At 45.8% G+C, this 21081-nt stretch overlaps 1 protein-coding gene across 1 annotated transcript in view; it reads right to left on the bottom strand.

Moving 5' to 3' along the window:
* Positions 1-2250: 2250 nt before the first annotated feature.
* Positions 2251-21081, bottom strand: part of LOC147465517 (uncharacterized) — a 62175-nt gene continuing 43344 nt past the window's right edge. Inside the window, exons 6-7 of the mRNA XM_086520482.1 lie at positions 2945-3069; positions 2251-2728 (exon numbers count right to left, since the gene is read on the bottom strand). Coding sequence (XP_086376608.1) covers positions 2680-2728; positions 2945-3069 — 174 coding nt within the window. The 3' untranslated portion in view covers positions 2251-2679. The remainder of the gene's footprint in view (positions 2729-2944; positions 3070-21081) is intronic.

The following is a 21081-nucleotide window of genomic DNA, read 5'->3' as shown; positions in this document are numbered from 1 at the left end:
GCTCAGATGAGGCAAAATTTGATATCCACATGTTCTACAAGTCAAAAGGATCCCAATGATACCTCAATTGCTCAAATTGGACCAACAAGGAATTTTCACTCTTTATAGGTTTCAAAGTTCGACAAGCAAAAAATTTACAAAACTAAGCAAAACTTGTGCAAAAGCCTCGAATTTTGAATCTCCACCTAGCCATAAGGAACCAGCTACCATAAGAAATAGGACAAAAAGTTAGACAAAATTCAACTTATCATAGAGAGTGCGTTTTCAATGCATTTTTTTCGAAAATAGGTAATGTGGCTAGCCAAGGGAGAAAGTTTACAACCCAACCCTCCAAAAGCACATAAATGACCATAGAAAGCCACAGGGGAGGTTTGAACCCAACTTAAACACTATAAGTAGGGCTTGCTTAACAAACGGGACTCCCGATAAGAGGAAAAACTAAGTGGTGATTAAAACAGTGATCCCAATTGACCATGCAAAGTTTTAATAGACTCTACACATCAAGAGGAATCAGCTGGTATCACTCATGCTAAAAATGGGCACACGTGACAGGTATCACGACTTTTGCCACATGACTTGAAAAGTGCACTTTAGCCAGACTTAAAGATAGATTTTTCAATCATAGAGTGGTGATTTGCTTGTTGAGTTGATGTGTTTGCTTGTTAGGTTCACTTCTTGAGAACTGACAACTTTAAAGAGTCTACGTGCCCCATCCGAGTCACTTCCCTAAGTATTGACATTATGTTAGTGTCAGATAACTATGCTACAAACGTTGAAGGTGCATCCGCTTAAAGTGAAAATGACACTATATATTACATCTTCAGAGTCGCCTTTGGTTGTTTTTCATATTACAATGTGATTTTACAAAGAATATTAGTCTAAAAAGGGTATCTGTGACGATATCTCCAAACAAAGAGCTTAGGCATTTCTTCACTAGCAGCACTAAGGATAGTGTTGAGCGGTAGTGTTGAGCGGCAGTACAATATACTCCCTCAACACGATATATTGCTTGATCGAGCAATCTAGCTTGGTCCTTCGAGGCGGCATACACACATGGGACACGAGGTATCATCACTCCAGACTGGGTGCTACCACCACGACTTTTCACCATGGAGGAGATTGATATTATGGCCTACTTGGTCTTTCAAAAACCTCTCTTAAAAAGAGTTCTTCCCTCATCTTTCAAGAAATCAGCGCGGTATTGATTCTTCGTAACTAATAACTCTAAAGAATGGAACGATAAAAGAGCAAGCAGTTAGTGAATGGGGGTGATGGCTGCATTGGGAACCATCAAGTAAAACATGGGTGATACATGTGCAGAGACAATTGCCAAGAAATTAAATCTCTAAAGAAGACTGCAGCAAAGTAATGGATCAATGGTATCTAAACTGAACTAGAGCATACCCTTGTTGAAGGCCGCTTAGCATACTAGTCCACTTGCTCGAGGTGGCTCCTGAATAACCGCTAGACAGCACCCACAAGGGGACAAAGCAAGAACCAATAGGGCCTGCAGCAGGGTATCCGCCAATAGAGCGTAACACCAACAGATGGAAACAGAGGAGTGAAGGACCACTGCACAAGAGAGCTGTATCAAAAACAGGCCACCCCAACTTGCTAAGGGGAAGACCAAAGATTCCCAAGAATCAGACTCCAGAGCTCCAGGCCAAAAGGCACTCCAACAGAGGTTGTGTCACCACCCCATAACCACTCGCAAAAAAAATGACTCTCGGAGAGAGAGCCTCGAGCCATCCATGGCAGCAATCAACACGGTTATGACACTCTTCAACCTGAAAAGCATACTCAAGGAGCAGGACAAAGCTGAAGAGGCAGTTGTAAAGCCCCACCCAACCACCACCCAAACCATATCCCTTTTTGCAATCTTAAGCCATCAATCCAAATATATCACAGGAAAAAACAGAAAAAAAAGGGCAAAAAACAAGCAACACGCAACCATACATGCACACATCAGCATACACATGACCCTTGCCCATGCACAACTTTTAAACCACCAATAGTAGTCTCTTTTCATTACGCTCATTGAACTGATACCCCATAGCTTGACTAGAACATGCCATGATTTAACTTTCCCTTTGAGCATATAAGATAGATGCAAAATAAAAAGTAAAAGCGTAGCCAACTGTGTAAACAAGAATTTTATAGAAAGAGTGTGTGCATGTAGATTTAACAGCTGTAGATGATGTGTGTTAAGACCATGTGGTTGGGCCTGTGAGAAGTTCAACAGAAAGCACATGGAAGGAAATATGCCCAGTCTGCATATGCCATACTCGTGTAAATGAAAGATTCACTTTGAGAGTTACAGCCCACGAACATGTTAGTTTGAGTTTTGAGTCAAGGCATTATACATCCCCTTGCAGGCATTTGACCATGAAAACCATGGGAGTGAATTTCTCAAGCCTAGCTGCCACCTCTGCGGGGCATAAAACCCCTTGAAACATATGCTAAGCTAAGCTTTGAATAAAGATTGACCTCTTGAGCAAAGCTAAAGAACATTGCATCCTGGCCAATATTTGAGAGTTTCTTCTTCGCTTCGAAGACAGCTCCTCCAGTGCATTCAGTATATAATCGCTGCTTCATTGGTGAATAAAAGAAGATCATCTGGGGAAGTTTTTTTCCATATTCCGCACAAGTCATATCGATCTGCTTTTCCTCTTTGCTTGCTTACACTACGCCTGTTGGCAACCGCATGACAGACTGCCCTTCAACCACGCTGTACAGAAAAAGTATAAAGTTACGATAAGAATCACACGAATAACTACTTGCAGAGAAATGCAAATATCATGCATGTGTGTGGCACAAAGGACTTCAATGTGGGACCTAAAGAGAACATATGGAAGCATTTAGCTTGTGGCAAAAGCACAAGTATACCAGTATGTAGACTTGAGAAAATCAATTAAAGATATTACATCAGTAAACAAGAACAAACCTTTTGACATAATAATAGCAGAAATCTGCCAAAATGAATGTCTGCACCACTTCAGACAACAAAACCATGGAAGGCCACAAGCCACGCCCTAGAGTAGACAACAAATAACCGCGGCTATCCACTACCTGCAAAATCCCTCGAACTTTTTGTGATCTCTCTCTCTCTCTCTCTCTCTCTCTCTCTCTCTCTCTCTCTCTCTCTCTCTCTCTCTCTCTAAAAGTGGGGCTTTGACCCTTCGCATTACATAAAAATCAACCATTGGTCCATATACCAAAAAACCTGACCGATGTACAATGAGATCATGGGGAAAAATGCCATAACAAACCACAGTATACATCTGGGGAGAAAGATACTCTCATCAAGTGGTGAAGTGTAGCTATCTCAATATTGATCAAGTCTACACAAATCTGCACAAAGCTCTGTCCACCTCACACGATGTAGCGAAAGCCACAAAGTCCAGTGCTGTATATCTGACTGATATAAAGCATCTGCTGTACAAACCTCCTGTGGCAGCTCACAAAAGCCAAGGGACTGTGAAACTGTTAGGCCGTGCCTCCAAAATCATCTGCATCCACTTAACATTTCCTGATGATGTACCCCAAAAAAGGATGCAGATCTATGGCACAACCAAATTGTAAGAGGGGGGGACCCACCTGCTGTCCACCTCAAAAGCCAAGGGAAGGTACCAAGATGCACATTTCTCTGATCAAACCAGCTTCCCTAAGGCCTCTCTAAATTGGCTCTCAAAAAAATCTGCAACTTGTCAGATATCCATAAGGTAATTGGCTTCAACCATTGTCTGCTCCTTTAGAAGAAACCTTCCTTGTCCCAAAGGAGTCATCATGTAAAACTTGTACTCTAAATCTGATCATGCAAGCTCTCTCTGGACCAAGGAGAATGTGGCGTGTTCCTAACAGCTGCAGAAAGAGCATGTTGACACATAGTGGCCCACTCCTCAAAGCAACATCTCCATGGACCAACCACAAAGAACTGAGCTGAAAAAATCTCAGAAAGCAAGACATCAGCTGGAAATGCAAAGCTTGCTGAGTAGTCAAAATCCTCTACAAATTGCGAAGACTCACTATCCAGCTCCCTTTGAACAGTGTCTACTGTGAGAGGTACCTACGACTGAATCTCCAAGAGATCCAAAGTCTGCTGCATTGGTCTATCCTGGGGTAACTCAGGCTACTCTTGACCTGCCATCAACTGTTGGTCGTCCTCTATCCCTTTGTCCAACTGTCCTTGAACCTCCTCTCGATCCTCGTCAGGTGACCTCTCCTCTGGAGGGCTCTACCTTTGCCAATCTCTGTCTCACTCCCCTTCTATAAACAAGGATAGGTTGTGCATGTACCTGTCTACCTGCCAATCCTCGTCTCTGTCTCTGTGTCTGCTCAACACTGTGTTGTTGTTGATCACCCTGCTGCTGTGGAGTTTACGCGGGGTCTTGCAGCTGTGCAGAACTCTGTTGTGGCTGTGAGGGTTGTATCCTCGTCCGACCAGTCTATCTTTGTTGTCGCCCTGTAAGGAAATCCCTCACCAAGTGCCCCATCGCATGACATCTAAGGCACTCGTTCGGTCTATTCGTAACCACAATCCTCTGCGAGTGCAACAACCCTTTCCACTCAAAAGTGATGAAATCAAGAAAGACTGTGGAAGGAGAGGTTGCCACCTTAATAGATGGCACAGATGTCTGAAGCTGCACTGAACGTATGAAATGCATACCAAAGATAGAACCACACATCTGCCTCCGCACGTCTAGCAACCAAAACTGTGCAGGCAACTCTGGGAAAGCAATTTTTACTCGAAACTTTCGAGCCTGACATCTGTCCTCAAAAGCAGCTAGTGAAAAATCCTCGTACCACGGCTGCAGAAAGCCCAATCTGTCCTCGAAGCCGAGAGGAGTGTCGTTGATGACCCTAGAGGCAAGTTCCTTTGATGAAAAAATAGCAATGAAAGTACCTCTTCCCAGTAGGATGATATCCTCTACTTTGCCTTCATCCGAACCAGTTAGAGCGCACGAGAACCACTCTCGGATGTTGGCACGAGCATAGGATAGGAACATCCCACCAAGCGGCCAACAACCCCTCTTTTGAGAGAGAACCTCACTACGATCACCAATCTTGCGTTGTCGATCTTCTGAAATAACCATAGAAGGTGCCAAATACTTGAGAGAGAGCCGATGAAAAATAGCCTAGGCTGAGAAGGCGGCACGATGATGCTCTGACCTACCAAAGCCAATACACCTCAATCTGGGCTGCCAAGAAAGTCGAATAGGGGTGAGTTGTGTGAGGAGGAGGGGTGAGGGTGTGCAAAAGAGCTGTGTGTATGAGGTTGATTGCGTCTGTGTGAGTGAGTGAGTGTGTTGAGAAGGCGGGAATGTGTATTGTGTGTGCAGTGAAAGAAGCGAGCAGTGGGCGTTGCCCAAGGTGTTGAGTGCAGGCAGGATGCTGGGCACGGTGACAGGATGCAGGAGCAGGGAGAGCAAAGCATATGGCGCTGCTATAGGTGGCGACGACAGTGTGAGCCAGCGCTGCACGTGGCGAGGAGGTAGTGGGAGGTGAGGGGTTGCAGGGCTACTGCAAGTAGCAGCGACGGCGGCGCTCTTGCAAGTGGCGTTGCTCACGAGTCTGTAGTGCCGAAGCGACGGGCCACAATAAGGACGTCACGTTTGGTTGCTGCAGTAGCGTGCGGCGGGGGCAAGGAAGTGTGACGGGATGCAACAGCAACAGTAGAGCGTACGGCTAGGATTAGGGTTTCACGGATTAGGATTTCAGCCCACTTGACTTAGGTTTCTAGCCCCCCCCCCCCCCCATCCCCTCTCTCTCTCTCTCTCTCTCTCTCTCTCTCTCTCTCTCTCATAAAAGCATTTACCACCCTGTTATAGTTGTCTGGTGGTGGCTCCGGTATCTCCGAGGAGCAAACTAGGGAGTGAGGACTGTTTCGTGGCTGTGCCCAGCCATACCTGAGGCAGACATACTTTCTTGGCAATGCATTCCACAGTGTTGCCCACCGATAGGCTGGCATGAGGGGGGACCCCCGTTCCTAGGGTTCCCAAGGTTAGAATCTCTTGTCTTTTGCATTTTTCCCTATAAAATGTGAGTTGTCCCATCAGGTATGTGACTTAGCACATTTTATTAGGATTTTCCCATATGAGTTGAGTGCAAAGCTTGCAGCATTTGGGCCATTCTCTCTATCTAGTGTTTTCTCTCTCTAGAGTTACTATATCTTGCATTCTCTCTCCTCTAGTATTTTCTATGCTAGCTACATGGATACCCACCTGTCTCATGGTTTGAGATGTGCTATTGGTCAAATTCGTACATCCTCACACCAGCTGGAAATCGAATTTGGCAGATTTAGGGGAGTCCCACCTGAGAGCAGAATTTGCAAGTTATGCGGAATGGAGCCGGAGACAGAATTACACTACATATGCCATTGCACCGTATACTATGAGATACGTGGGCGTTTCCATTGCCTATTTAAAGAAGGCTTTGGACCTCTAGATAGAGTCATGCAATACCAAGATCAAAGGTGCTTAGGCCTGTACCTACTGGAACTACATCGGCACAGGGATAATCTAATGAGAAGACAAAGAGCACTACAGCCTCAGAGGCAGATCACAAATTTCTTCGGATCGAGAGAAGCAGGAATGGAAGGAGAAGCAAGAGGCCAACAGCGAGCACAAAGGAGTACCCACATTCATACTAAAGGCACCCTCATTGACAAGGCGATTGAGCTTAGGAAATCGAGACGACCACGACCGAGATGCAGAAGCACACTTCATCGGAGGAGACTACAACAAAGGATTAGAAGCATTCTAGCCAGACACCCAGAATGCTCCTAAGAAGTTTATCTAATACTTTGTATTTAGTTTTTTGCATTTATTTTCACACTTTCACACTTTTCAGACATTGTAACAGATTCACCACTTTTGTATCAGTTTGGTCTCATAGGTCACTCTGGCCTTTTGAAGACGTTAATATAACATTTCATTTCATTTCTCTTTCTTTCTCTCTCTCTCTCTCTCTCTCTCTCTCTCTCTCTCTCTCTCTCTCTCTCTCTCTCTCTCTCAGGTCGGGGTCATGGCTCAAAATACAGGTTAGTGGTGGGACACGTACGCACTCCAGAGGGGATTTCTAATTTGGTTTACTCACTATCGGGGTGAAACAAGGCTGCCTGCTATCTCCTATACTATTGTAAGGTGCAGCGGATGAATGTTTGAACTTTGCTCAAGATGAGTGCTCCGAACTGTGCTCAAGGTTCCTTTTTGTTCTTATGGAAGGGAGACACTTCCGTTCTTAATGAGAGAGTGCAATGATCACAAACAAAGTGAATGGACACTATGCATGAGAGTGTATGAGACTGAGAGATAGAGACAGAAGAGAATACGACACCAGAGACGTTGTAAAACCCTCCTCCAAAGGCCCCACTCTCTATGGCGAGAGCGGTCTACTTATGATTGCACAAATCTCTACAATGCTTGGACTTGCCGACGATGTCGACGACGACGAGACGGGCTGAAATCTGGAAACTCGGACTGAAATCCGCAAATCTTCTATCTGCTGAATTCTGACTCTATGTCGGTGACGATGTCGATAGGACGATGCAACAACGACACGCTGAAAACGTAGATATTGAAATCTGCGTTTTCCAGGCTGAAACTGTAAACCTTGCGGAAACTGGCCGTGCAACGAGGAACTGCTACGGGAAGGTGAGATCTACGAGGTTCGAGACTTGATCTGCGGTGTCTAAGGGCTGAAAACTGAAAACGCTGGTGGTTCTTGAGGTTCCGTCGCGGAGAATCTGCAAAACGTTGGGGTATAATGCAGATGCAAAAATGCTAGGGCTGAAAATCTGTTGTTGTTGCCGGATGGCTTGCAACTGCAAAACACTAGGTCTCTCGTTGAGTCTTCTGTCGCCAGGGATCTACAAGAGCAGAAAACGCTGGCTGATCTGGTCCAAAACGCTAGCTTGATGATGTGAATCAAAAACACTAGTGCTTGGGGTTCTGTTGAGAAGTTGCCTGTTGAGCAATGGTGCTCATGTTGCCTCTTCTGCCAATTAGTGCTAGCTTAGGTTTGCTTTTATATAAACTTACTCAATTAGCCCTACCTACTTTCCAACAAAAGTCACTTAAATTAATAAGTGAAAAACGTCAAAAATAGGGAAAATAGGTTAAATGCACTGGAAAATTTCCCCTGAAGGATTCTAATGGATTGTGATGGAAATGCTTATGATCATGATGTGTGCAACCAAAGGATATGCATTTACACTAAGGGTCTAGACATGCACGGTCTGCGAACAAACTCACAAAAGTGCCAGATCACTTCTAAATCTAGACTGACTGGACTGACTAAACCCTTGTCGTGTTGTAGCTTGTCCACGGACACATAGGGTTGGATGTGTCACATGACATCCCCTCCTTTTCAAAGTAAGGTACTGGTACCGAACTGTATGGCGTCGAGGGAGATCGTCAATAGCATACGGAATCCTGAAAGAGACTCTTCGCCGGCCCACTCTGATGTGTGGATTGTGCGGTACTTGAACTCCATAAAGGTCTGCAACGCTTACTTCTTTGGGCCGTGCCGAAAACGACTCAAAGTCTTTTGTGGCTCCTTCAATGCTTCAACTTCGTCGAGAGTCATGCTTCTTTCTTCTTCAAGAATCTCCATGGCTGAAAATTCCTGAAACCATTTCCAACACAAAACCATGAACATACCTATTCCATGTAAAGTGAGTGGGAAAAATCATGTCGTCCTAATAGGCTGTGCATGCAATGTAGATGAACAAAGAGACGGAGTGTCAAACCGTTCACCACACACACGCAAACAATGAGATCGAATCTTTCTCTGTTGATCTCAACTGTGGCAATTCACAACGGAAATGCCCATGCTTGGTGCTTATACTTTCATGTGCTCTTTCTACAAATGTGTCATGCCAAGGAAGAGACATGGAACGTGACTTCCTTGAATGCATACTTTTCAGCTTTTCATGAACAATCCGCATACATTCATGCTCATTAATGAGTGAAACGTGCTCAACGTACAATATGTCATGCCTAAGAAAAGGGATCACATAAAGACGCTGACGAAAATACAGGAACCGATCACGAATGAAACACTCGAACAATGCGTGCGTATGAATCATGCGAACACATAATACTTCTTGTGAGGGTTCTTTGGACTTAGGCTCGAGAGCCAAGATCGGTTCTTCCTGAGGGTGTTCTTTGGACCTAGGCTCGAGAGCCAAGATCAATCCTTCGTGATTGATCGAATCTGCAACGAGGTTAGCTTCGCTAGAAAAAGCATCAACTAACACATCATCCTTGTCAACAATCACCTCATCTTCATGCAAATCATCATGCTTGTGAGAAATCACATCTTGATCATACAAATCATCATGCTTGTCATCATCATCCAAATCATCATGCAAATCATTGGATTCAAATCATCATGCTCATTATTATCATTCAATTCATCATGCTTCTCATAATCATGCAAATCTTGTGTGTCATGCTTTGGAAAAGAAGAGACTAAGAAAGTCTCCTATTCCTGATTCTGTTCAAACGATGCCTGCACAATTGAAAAGAGTCGCAAGAATTCTTTTATGTGTTGGTTGCTTTTGTCTTTTCTTGCTTTGTCTTCCAAGCGGGATTGCTCGTACTTACGCTCGATGGCTACCAATCTTTCTTCGCGTTCACGTGCTATGGTTGCCATTCGTTCTTCGTATTTCCGTTCTATCGCTGGCATTTTTCCGTCGCTTTCTAGCTTACTGTCCCATCATCATCTGCTCCAACTCCTCCATAGAAGTTAGTGCAATCCTTGGCGTAGATGGGGAAGAGGAAGGGTCAGAAAAACCTCCTGGTGGGGAAAATTCTTCTTCGCCTCTCTCATGCTCATCACCTCCAAGCGAAGTATCCATTCCGCTTCGAGTGATGACCATCCACTGAAGTGGTGGGTTCTTGTGGTCTTGGGTTCTTAAGTTCACGAGGAACTTGGGTTCTTCCGGGTGTCTTGAGGGTCTTGAGGTTCTTCTTTCGCTTGCAATCTGTGTTCGAGAAGCATCTTTTCTTCACCCGAGTTCTTCTCTTTTCCGTGGGTGCACCCCTTGGCGGCCTTGCGCTCCCACCAAGGTTGCTTTTTCCCACCTCACGTCGATTGGCCGGCCGCTAAGTACACAATCCGCTCTCAATGAGTGAAAAGAGGCACAAGGGGAGGCTGGACAAGCCCTTCTTTCTTGGGTTTCCTGTCACTCTTCAAAAACACGATTAGGAATCGACATGCCCAATTGAAATTGGGTTCGTGCGACCTCAACAAGCAAAAAAAAAAAAATGTGGTTCTTGTGGTTCTTTTCTTGAGTGATACAGAACACTGTCAAAGCTCTCATACCAATGTTAGGTGCAGCGGAATGAATGTTTGAACTTTGCTCAAGATGAGTGCTCCGAACTGTGCTCAAGGTTCCTTTTTGTTCTTATGGAAGGGAGAGCCTTCCGTTTTTAATGAGAGAGTGCAATGATCACAAACAAAGTGAATGGACACTGTGCATAAGAGTGTATGAGACTGAGAGATAGAGAGAGAAGAGAATACGACACCAGAAACGACGTAAAACCCTCCTCCGAAGGCCCCACTCTCTATGGCGAGAGCGGTCTACTTATGATTGCACAAATCTCTACAATGCTTGGACTTGCCGACGATGTCGACGACGATGAGGATGACGACAAGACAGCCAGAAATCTGGAAACTCTAAGGACTGAAATCTGCAAATCTTCTATCTGCTGAATTCTGACTCTATGTCAATGACAATGTCGATGGCGACAATGCGATGACGACGCGCTGAAAACGCAGATGCTGAAATCTGCGTTTTCCGGGCTGAAACTGTAAACCTTGCGGAAACTGACCGTGCGGCGACGAACTGCTGCGGGAAGGGGAGATCTACGAGGTTCGGGACTTGATCTGCGGTATCTAAGGGCTGAAAACTGAAACGCTGGTGGTTCTTGAGGTTTCGTCGCGGAGAATCTGTAAAACACGGGGGTATAATGCAGATGCAAAAACGCTAGGGCTCAAAATTTGCTGCTGCCGCCGGATGGCTTGCAACTGCAAAACGCTAGGAGTCTTCTGTCGCCAGGAATCTGCAAGAGCAAAAAACGCTGGCTGATCTGGTCCCAAACTCTAGCTTGATGTTGTGAATCAAAAACGCTAGGGCTTGGGGTTCTTCTGAGAAGTTGCCTGTTGAGCAACGGTGCTCCTGTTGCCTCTTCTGCCAATTAGCGCTAGCCTAGGTTGGCTTATATACAAACTTACTCAATTTGCCCTACCTACTTTCCAACAAAAGTCACTTAAATTAATAAGTGAAAACTGTCAAAAATAGAGACTAGAAAATTCCCCTGAAGGATTCTGATGGATTCTGATGGGAATGCTTATGATCATGTTGTGTGCAACCAGAGGATATGCATCTACACTAAGTGTCTGGACATGCACGGTCTGCGAACAGACTCACAAAAGTGCCAGATCACTTCTAAATCTAGACTGACTGGACTGACTGAACGCTTGTCATGCTGTAGCTTGTCCACGGACACATAGGGTTGGATGTGTCGCATGACAACTATTTGGCATGTATGTGGATGAGGTTTCTGAATGAGATGGTGATAGAGGAGCACAGTTGGCAAGGACATGGATCCCACTATTGCTATATGCTAATGATATTGTGTTGATTTCTGACTCCTCGTAGGGGATGCAGCGTCACTTAGATGCTTTGTACACATTTGCTCACGATAGTGGATTGTCTGTTAACCTGGGGAAAACCAAGGTTGTGGTGTTTAACACCACACCACAGTGGATTAGGAGGTCAGCACCCACATTTACATATGGCTAGGAGACGATGGAGTATACAGATGCATACACCTATCTTGGGGTAGTCTTCGGTGTTTTCCTTGAGGAGAGCAGCAAAGACTAGACTGATGAGAGCTTATGCAGGATTGGAGAGGATGTGTTCACAAGTTCACTTTCAGGAACCTCGAACAAAGCTCTGGCTTTTTGACACTCTAGAGGCTTCAACTATGCTTTATGGAGTTCAGATTTGGGGACCCTCAGTGGACCATCATGGCAGATCTGGTAGCACTAGATGTATGGAGAGGCCTTTAGGCTCTATAATCTCTCGCATGATTCGGGCTAAGGCCTCAGTGCGACATGAGATTATTCAAGCCAAGCTAGCTGCCCCCCCCCCCTCTCGTGGTCGAGGCACTTACCAGATCAGATCCTTCACGCACAGTTTATGGGACCTCCCTAGGGACAGATATGCTCAGTTAGCCCTTGAGTCATCCCGACAGGCGGTACTACAAGGGGATACAACATGCTGGTATGGGTAGATGACATCATGGTTTCAGTCACATGGTTTTCAGCATGGATAGACTACCTCCGTTCTAGTACTCCTTGGATGCACCCTCCCTATCTCTCACACGGAGAGAGATCGCTAGACTCATACATCAAGATCTGATTCACCTAGATACCAGGAGCACATGGATACAGCCGACACAAGAGTTGGGCACGAAGATGGATTTCTGTAGAGAGCATCTTCACCAACTAACAAAGGATGGATATGTGATCAGACTGGCCTATATGGACACTCATTTATCCGATCGGATACGATGTGCTATTGATCGGATGCACACATCATCGCATCAATTAGAGATTGAGACTGACAGATTTAGGAGAGTACAAGCAGAGTCCGGGATTTGCCAGTTGTGTCATATACACCTAGAGACAGAGTTACATCACATTTATCATTGTCTGGTATACTATGAGATACGAGGCCGCTTTCATTGTCTATTCAGAGAGGACTTTGGACCATTGGCTAGAGTCATGAGATATCGGGATTAGAGATGCCTCGGGTTGTTTTCGCTAGAGCTGCGCAGACACAAGGAGAGTCTCTTGAGGAGATCACGCACTGGGAGACATTCACAGAGGGAGATCATTGACTTCATCAGAGCAAGGACTCGGCAGTCAGATGAGCAAGCTTCACAGCAGACTTCACAGCTTCAAGCTTCACCTGCCATTTCCCTCTTGAATAACAAGTCTTGAGTTCAACTCTCCTCGTCGGATAGGTCTAAAGGTCTCTTGGGATAGTTTCCTACGACATAAAATACTCTTCTCAGGTGGGTGGGTGGGTGGGTGGGTGTGTGTGTGTGTGTGTGTGATGCAAAAAGGGTGTGTCAGTGTAGGCAGCGAGGAGCTGACCCTGTTGATGCTCTGTCGTGCGAATCTCCTGCACGCTGCTGCAACCTACTGTGCCAACACCAACGGGTGTGTGCAAGTGTGTATGTGCATGTGTGTGTGTGTGTGTGTGTGTGTGTGTGTAAAAAGACTGCTTGCGTCGAATCTCTGCAGCGCGTGGCCTCCTACAGCACGTGGACATCTTCTGCTCGGGGGAGATCTACAGCACGCGTGTGCATCAGACCTCTGTTGCGGGTTACCCTCCGCCTACACGTCCCCTGCAGCCTGTGCGTGAGCAGAGCCTCTACGCACGTCTTTGCAGCCTCTACATGCTCTGTCTGCAACAGTCTGTGGTGCGTGTGGAGTGTACACTTAACCTGTTTTCATAAGTGGTGTTTAGCAAAGGTTAAGTAGGTCACAGGTGTACAGTCTCGGTGTCTGTTCAGTAGGAGTTCAGGTAGGGCTATTGAATTAAAATACAGAAGTGTAGAGACGTTCAGTTTAGTGCAGACTTATACAAAAGTGTGAACAGGGTTTGATGATGGTTTCCAGTAGTCACCAATACAAAACATTGAGCTCTAAGTGTATGTCCGATTCAGTTGTGCCCTTTATTAGCTCATACAAACGCAGAAAACAAAATTCAAATGGCACCTAAGTCTTCGCAAATGGGTGAAATCCGAGCTTGTTTGTCAGAAGATTCTCGGAACGCTTGGGAGGGGCAGGAACCCGCTACTGAAGTGCTCATTCCTGTTCAATCCTTGATGGACCCAGTGGCGCAATATGCTTTAAATGAAGTTATTTTGTTCTTCCCAGGCAAGATGCCTACCGCACAAGATGTGGTCAGTGGGTAGACTTTCTTCTTAAACGGCAGGCGGTTCAAGGTGTTTACTTCGGTGCCAGAGGATTCTATGAAGTTTTGTTGGCAGACACGGATGCACGTAATATGTTGCTTGAGTTGTCTCCGTTGTTCTTTGGTACTCAGATGACGCATGTATTGCCGTGGGCCCTTACCAAGGACTATCAAAGTCTAATCCGCCACAAGTGCCCGGTATGGGTGGAAATTCTCGATTTCCCACGCACTTGGCGTCACTTTCTTCCTATGCTTGCCTCGCGTTTGGGGAAAGTAATTTGTCCTCCTAAGCTTGATGCTAATACAAATCGCTTTGTGTGCTTTGGGATACGGATGTTCCCACTCCTAAAGGTATTACTATCAATTTGGGAGACCCACTCATTGGGAAACGTCCTTTTAAGCTCAGATGGGGAAAATTTGCAAATTCATGTTTTCGTTGTGGGAATTTGGACACATGCAATCTAAATGTTCTAAGCCTATTTTGCAACCCCCTCCTTTAGCTGCTCCTCAACTTGTGGTTTCTACTGAGAGGGAAGTCCCTCATTTCAGGTCTGCCGCTGTTGCGGCTTCTGCATTGCCTGACGTTCTATCTGTGGATGAAGGCAAGGTCAAACCTGCTATTTCCCCCAATCCTCAGGGTAAAGGAAAGTCTGTGTCTACTCCTGAAACCAAAAACAAGGGAAAAAGGGTGGATTCGGCGGATGGATCTCCTTGGGTGACTCCCAGGAAAACTGTTAAGACACGTTCGCAACTCTCCTCCCGTAATTATGTACCTCCTGAAGTGAAATCTGCAGGGCAGAAACCTCTTCCCTATAATGATAATCGCTCTCTTGCGGATGCATGGAATAAGGTGGTGCACTCTTACAGAGATGTTGTGGTTCATGGTACTTCTCAATCACTTGCAGGCCTTGTTGCCTCTGAGACAGGCATGCAGAATACTGTGGTTGAGTCACAGGCTGTCACATAACGGGAGCGTACACGAGCACTTAGAAATCTGAAAATAAAATACTTTGCAAAAGGGAGAGAAGGGAGAAGATCGACACAGTATTGGGGACCAGAAGATGGGCTGGTCCCCCCCCCCCCCCCCCGTTAAGAGTATTCTTTTATTCAGGGAGAATTCTTATACAAGCACGAGAACCCGAGGAAACCCCTCCGTTCTGTAGTCTTAGACCCGAGGGTCGTGCTTTCCCGTAAAGGGCTTGGGCACAAGGCCGTTCCTTCCCATAAGGGACTTAGGCGTGAAGCCGTACTTTCCCGTAAGGGGCTTAGGCGCGAAGCCGTACTTTCCCGTAAGGGGCTTCCCGTAAGACGGGAGATTCCTGCAAAACAAACCACACAAAGCAACAATTCTCAATGCGTATCAACACATTATACCTGTCGCTCCTTGCTCGGAGAATCGACCTCCGTACTCAGTCGTCACGCGAACACTTGCAATTTCCGTCGCCCGACTCTGCTCCAGAATCCTAGCGCTGGTGTTTTTCTGCTGCTTCCGGCGTATGAAAACTGGAACGCTTGCTGCCCTTTTATAGGCTCTGGCACCTGGCGGGAAAAGCGGCCCAAAAAGCAGAGCCAGCGCTCCTAGAGAGAGAAGAGAGAAAGATCGCAAATTCACCCCCCCCCCCCCCCCCCCCCCCCTCTCTCTGCGTAGCTTTTCTAGCGCTACCTTTTTTTGGAGTACTTGCTTTATTTTATTAATAAAGGCCCGGTCACTTAAAAGTGACCGGCCACTTTAATGAAATAAAGTGTGAACCTGTTCAAACTTTAAAAACTCACTTAGTCAATGAAAACAATGCTACACGGACACATTCCTTTTAAGTGACCGGCCACTTTAATAAAATAAAGTGTGAACCTGTTCAAACTTTAAAAACTCACTTAGTCAATGAAAACAATGCTACATGGACACATTCCAGGCATCCCCGGGTGCAGGACACGACACAAATGCAATGCAGACACAGACTCCTCGCGGGAAAACATCTGTCCTCCCGCGACCGTTCCTGCTTTTCGTAAAAAGTGTCATTGAACCCGTCTTTATTCTTGTGCTTGCGTTCTTACGCGTATTTTCTTACTCAGTTCGGATTTCCTCCTTAGCCTACGGGATGCCCCCTTACTGATGCACCCGTCACCCATCATGTGACGCATCAGGGGCACTCGTAACCCGGCCCTTTCCACCGAACTTACGGAAACTCCTTCGCGATGTTTACCGTCACCCATCAAATGACACGTCAGAGTTGTCCGTTCCTGATGGTAGTTCCTGTAGCTACAATCTTTTTAACAATTCTTAGTGCACATAATAAAATATCCTAAAAAAGAGTTCTTAGTGCACAATCTTTTTAACAGTTTTTAGTGCACATAATAAAATATTAAAAATAAGAAAATAGTCCAATTAGCAACATCCCTCTGGGTTCTAAACAATTGACCTCAACTGTAGTGCTTGGACATACAGTATCTCGGGATAAGCTGCTAATTCCTCCTGCGTCATCCACTGAGCATCTAGATTCGAATAGTTCTTAAACTTAACCAAATACTTCCGTGTTATCTTTCCGGATTTGAGAGACCGCTCCTGATGACTTACTATCTGCTGCGGTTGGAGTATTTCTTCTGTTTCCTCAACCTCAGGAGGTTCCTCAGCGCTAGGCTGGCTTGGAGACGGTCCCACATACAACCGGAGTAAACTGACATGGAAAGCATTATGGATCTTCCAATTAGGCGGTAGCTCTAATCGGAAAGCGACATCATTCACTCGCTCAGTGATCTTAAACGGCCCATAATAACGGGTAGAAAGTTTTACCACTTTCCCCTTATGAGACGCTTGTTTCTTAAGTCTTGCCTTCTCAAACTTGAGTAAGACTAACTGTCCGATTGTTAAGTCTAGATTCCTTCTGTGCTTGTCTGCAGCTTTCTTATGCTTTTCCTGAGAGCGTAGAATAGCTCTCCTAACTTGCCCGTAGGCGGTGTCCAGATCCCGGACAAATTCATCTGCTGCAAAGATCTTATCCTTAGTTAAAAGGATGGGTGGAAGCAAAGGCTTACCATAGAGAATCTCAAAAGGTGCTTTCCCCGTCGATGAGTGTATGGTATTGCCACACCCATACTCGACAAGAGGCAAATATTTCTCCCAGTCAGATTGCCGGTCTGACACATAAGCTTTAAGCATATCCAATACTGTGGAATTGGCTATCTCACTTTGCCCGTCCGTTTGAGGATGGTAGACAGATGAAAAATTCAGCTTTGTACCAAGATTATCCATCAAGGCACGCCAAAAATTTCCTGTCATGCGAGGATCTCGATCGCTCACAATAGACTTAGGCATTCCATGATGCGTAAAGATCTGTGCCAGGAAGACCCTAGCCATATGATCTGCTTTGATCGTTTTCTTGACTGGTATAAAGTGTGCTTGCTTGCTAAACCTGTCCACAATGGTCCAGATCGCATCATTTCCAGTCTGAGTTCTAGGGAGGTCCATGATGAAGTCCATGGCATTACTTTCCCAAGGTTCATCAGGCACAGGCAAAGGTTGTAGCAACCCAGGCGTCTTATGCCGATCATACTTCACTTTTTGGCAAACCAAACATTCCCTGACATACTTATCAATGTCTGCTTTAAGGCTAGGCCAAAAGAAATATCTTTCCATTGCTAAGGTTGTAGGCAGAATACCCCGATGACCCGCATAAGGCGAAGCGTGTGCTTCATCCATGATCTTCTTTCTTAATGGTTCCGCCACACATATAGCCTGATGGTGGTAGAGATAACCGTCCCGGATGGAATAGGGAAACTCATTCTCTCCACGATGTAGCTTTCCCCAGATGGTGGAAAAGTCTGGATCATTCGGATACAAATCCGGTAGTGCTTCTAATTCTTGGTGATACACCGAAGTGATAGCGTTCACCCTTGGCCGCCTAGACAATGCGTCTGCGACTACATTCTTACTCCCAGCCGTGTGAAGGATCTGGAAGTGAAACATAGACAAAAAGTTTGCCCACCTCATCTGCTTCTCAAATAGTTTCCTTTGCGTAAGAAAATACCGCAAACTCTGGTGATCAGTCTTGATCACAAAATCCGCTCCTAGAAGATAGTGCTTCCAGTTGGATAAGGCGTGAATCACAGCCGTGAGTTCCTTTTCGTAGATTGATGCATGCAACTCTGCATCCTTAAGCCGACTGCTTTCATAAGCCACTGCATGGCCTTCTTGGTTTAACACTGCTCCAATGCAATCACCTGAAGCATCGCAGTGAACCTCAAATGGTTTCCTTAAGTCAAGCACTATCCAAATAGGTCCATGGCTTAGCAAGTACTTGAGCCGATCAAAAGCTCCTTGTTGTCTCGATCCCCACCTGAAAGGAATCTTCTTCTTTGTCAAATCATGAAGTGGTCTTGCTACATGAGCAAATCCTCGGACAAACCTTCGATAATATGAACATAATCCCAAAAAGCTACGTACATCATGTACCGTAGTGGGAATAGGCCAACCTTCTACCACTCGGATCTTGGCAGGATCCATACTCACTTTATTGTGGGAGACTATATGGCCGAGATAGTGTATCTCACAGAGAAAGAACTCGCTCTTCTTTGCATTCACATGCAACTCATGCTTCCGCAATTCTTGAAACACTAAGTCCAAGTGCTTCCGATGTTCCTCTTCTGACTTAGAGAAGATGAGTATGTCGTCAAAGAATACTCCCGTAAAAGCTCGATACGGACTGAAAATGCAGTCCATCATGCGATTGAACGTCACAGGAGCATTGGTCAAGCCGAAAGGCATTACCAAGAATTCATATAGTCCAAAGGTTGTGCGGAAAGCAGTCTTATGGACATCCTCAGGGGCGATCCGTATCTGATGATACCCACTCTTTAAGTCTATGCGACTAAAGACACTTGCACCCTGCAACTTATCAAGTATATCATCAATCCGAGGGATCGGAAAGCGATTCTTGATCATGATCTTGTTTAAAGACCTATAGTCTATGCACATTCGAAACGTGCCATCTTTCTTCTGCACCAGTAGAACTGGAGAGCAGTAGGGTGAAGCACTTGGCCGTACTAACCCTTTCTCTAGAAGCTCGTTGACTTGCTTCAGAATTTCCTCTTGCTGAGCAAGACTTACCCGGTAAGGGGGTTGATTGGGAGGCGAGCTACCCGGTATGAGATCTATGCGGTGATCTTCCGGGCGTACCGGAGGGAGTTCATCGGGAAGTGTTTCTGTGAAACAATCTTTGTACTTTTCAATAAATTGAAGACGCTTAATTTCCAGACTAGAGAGAGAGTCCCTACTAGTTTTATCCTTTGCAAAAATCAAGTAAGCAGAAACACACTTCTTCATTTCTTTCTTAATGGAGATATGGCTTACAATTGGGAACTGCCAATCTCCTGCATCAGCTTGAATCTTTATTTTCTTACCCCCATGATCAAAAGTGAGGGTCTTTTCCACATAATCGGGAATAGGTGTCATGTGAAAGTGCCATGGCATACCCAAGATGATATCACATCCCTCGATGGGTGCCATCAAAAATGATTCGCGGTCCTTGTACTCGCCAATCCGAAGATTGAGCTGTCCTTGCACAGGAGTTGAATTGGTTGTCAACCCCTCGAATGCCGATCCGGATGTAACCGGTGTGCCAAGCTGAGCCGGTGTAAGGCACAAACGTTCTACAGTATCCAGGGAGATGAAGTTATCCGTGGATCCTGGATCATAAACAATCAGTACTCGCTGGTTGTTCAAAGACCCCCAGTCCTTCAGAAGTTGACGCTTCCCTTTCTCTGTTTCTGTGTTTCCTTGAACATCTGGAATTGAGTTCGAGCTTGGTGGTGCGGGTTGCTTCCTTGCTTTCTCTTGCCTCGTAGAGGCTTGTTCTTGCCGTTGCTGCTTTAGCGGGCAGTCCGGTTTCATATGTCCTTTCTCGCCACAGTAGAAGCATCTTCCTTCCTATCTGAAAGTTTGAAGTTGAGTAGGAAAAAGATACTTAGTTCGCTTGCCAGTGCCCTCTGGCTTCTTAGAATGATCATCGTCCCTCGATGGAGGACGTTTTCTTCCTTGGCCCCCTTGGTCATCGTAGACCCCTCTTTGTCTTGCACGGTAAGTGCTATGCTCCATCTTTCTGGGCATCCCAGTAGAGTGCAAATCCTCAGCGATGATTGCTGACTCCATCATCCTTTGAAGAGTATCATGCGGATACACCTTCATACTCTTCCGAAGCTGCGGTTGGAGACCCGCATCGAACTTTCGTTTCTTTTCCTCGTCGGCAATCTTCATGAAGGGAGTGACCTTCAGAAGAACCGACCAATACTTGTCCACATAGGTCGTTACTTTTTCATGTTCCTGAAGGGGATCGGGGAGCCCCACAGACGAAGAGTGAGAGAGAGAAGGAGACACACAACACGATATGGGTGGGGAGACTCAAAGAGTGAGCAGCCCCCTATACACTTATGCTATGTACAAGGTATACAAGTCAGAGGGCGCCCAGACTCTGGGCGGCCGGGCAAGGCACATGCGCCTCGGTAATGACAGTCTCACATCTCCTGCACCAGCTATCGCATGCACTGATCCATCGGTCAAACGTACACTGCCAAGCATCCCGCTAGAATAGCTACAAAACCATGCACGATGCGGCGTGACATGAAACATAGCATCTGCGTCTAGCAACCACTGCGAAGGGAGTGCACTATCCACATGTATAGCATCTCGTGCATAGCTCGAGGTAAAAGTGACATCCCCGTCACTAGTATACTCCGACACTACATGTGCCTCAACTGTCAAAGCAACTGAGTCCATGGCATCACTACATACATCTCTGAGACTGCCATGTCTCCTACGATGTCCCATACGACGAAAACAGCGTCGTCTAACGTGTCCAGAATGACCACAATACCAACATGTCACATGTCGGCGTGCTCGTGAATGTACATGTCTCACACGAGTCTGTGATGACTCAGATCTATCATACATATCATGTAATCTGCGCCAAAGTGCTCTCGAAGTAGTCTCATACATAACAAGAGCATATACAGATTCCGCAAGGTGCAAAGAGAGTGTAGATAGTGCCATCTCCTCTAGCTCCTGCCACTGATCGTCAGACATGTTTGAAGGT

Source organism: Adiantum capillus-veneris, chromosome 1, assembly GCF_014529385.1.
Source record: "Adiantum capillus-veneris isolate H3 chromosome 1, ASM1452938v2, whole genome shotgun sequence".
In the NCBI taxonomy this organism is placed as follows: domain Eukaryota; kingdom Viridiplantae; phylum Streptophyta; class Polypodiopsida; order Polypodiales; family Pteridaceae; genus Adiantum; species Adiantum capillus-veneris.
The sequence above is the reverse complement of the archived record's forward strand: the minus strand, read 5'-3'. Positions and strand labels throughout refer to the sequence as shown.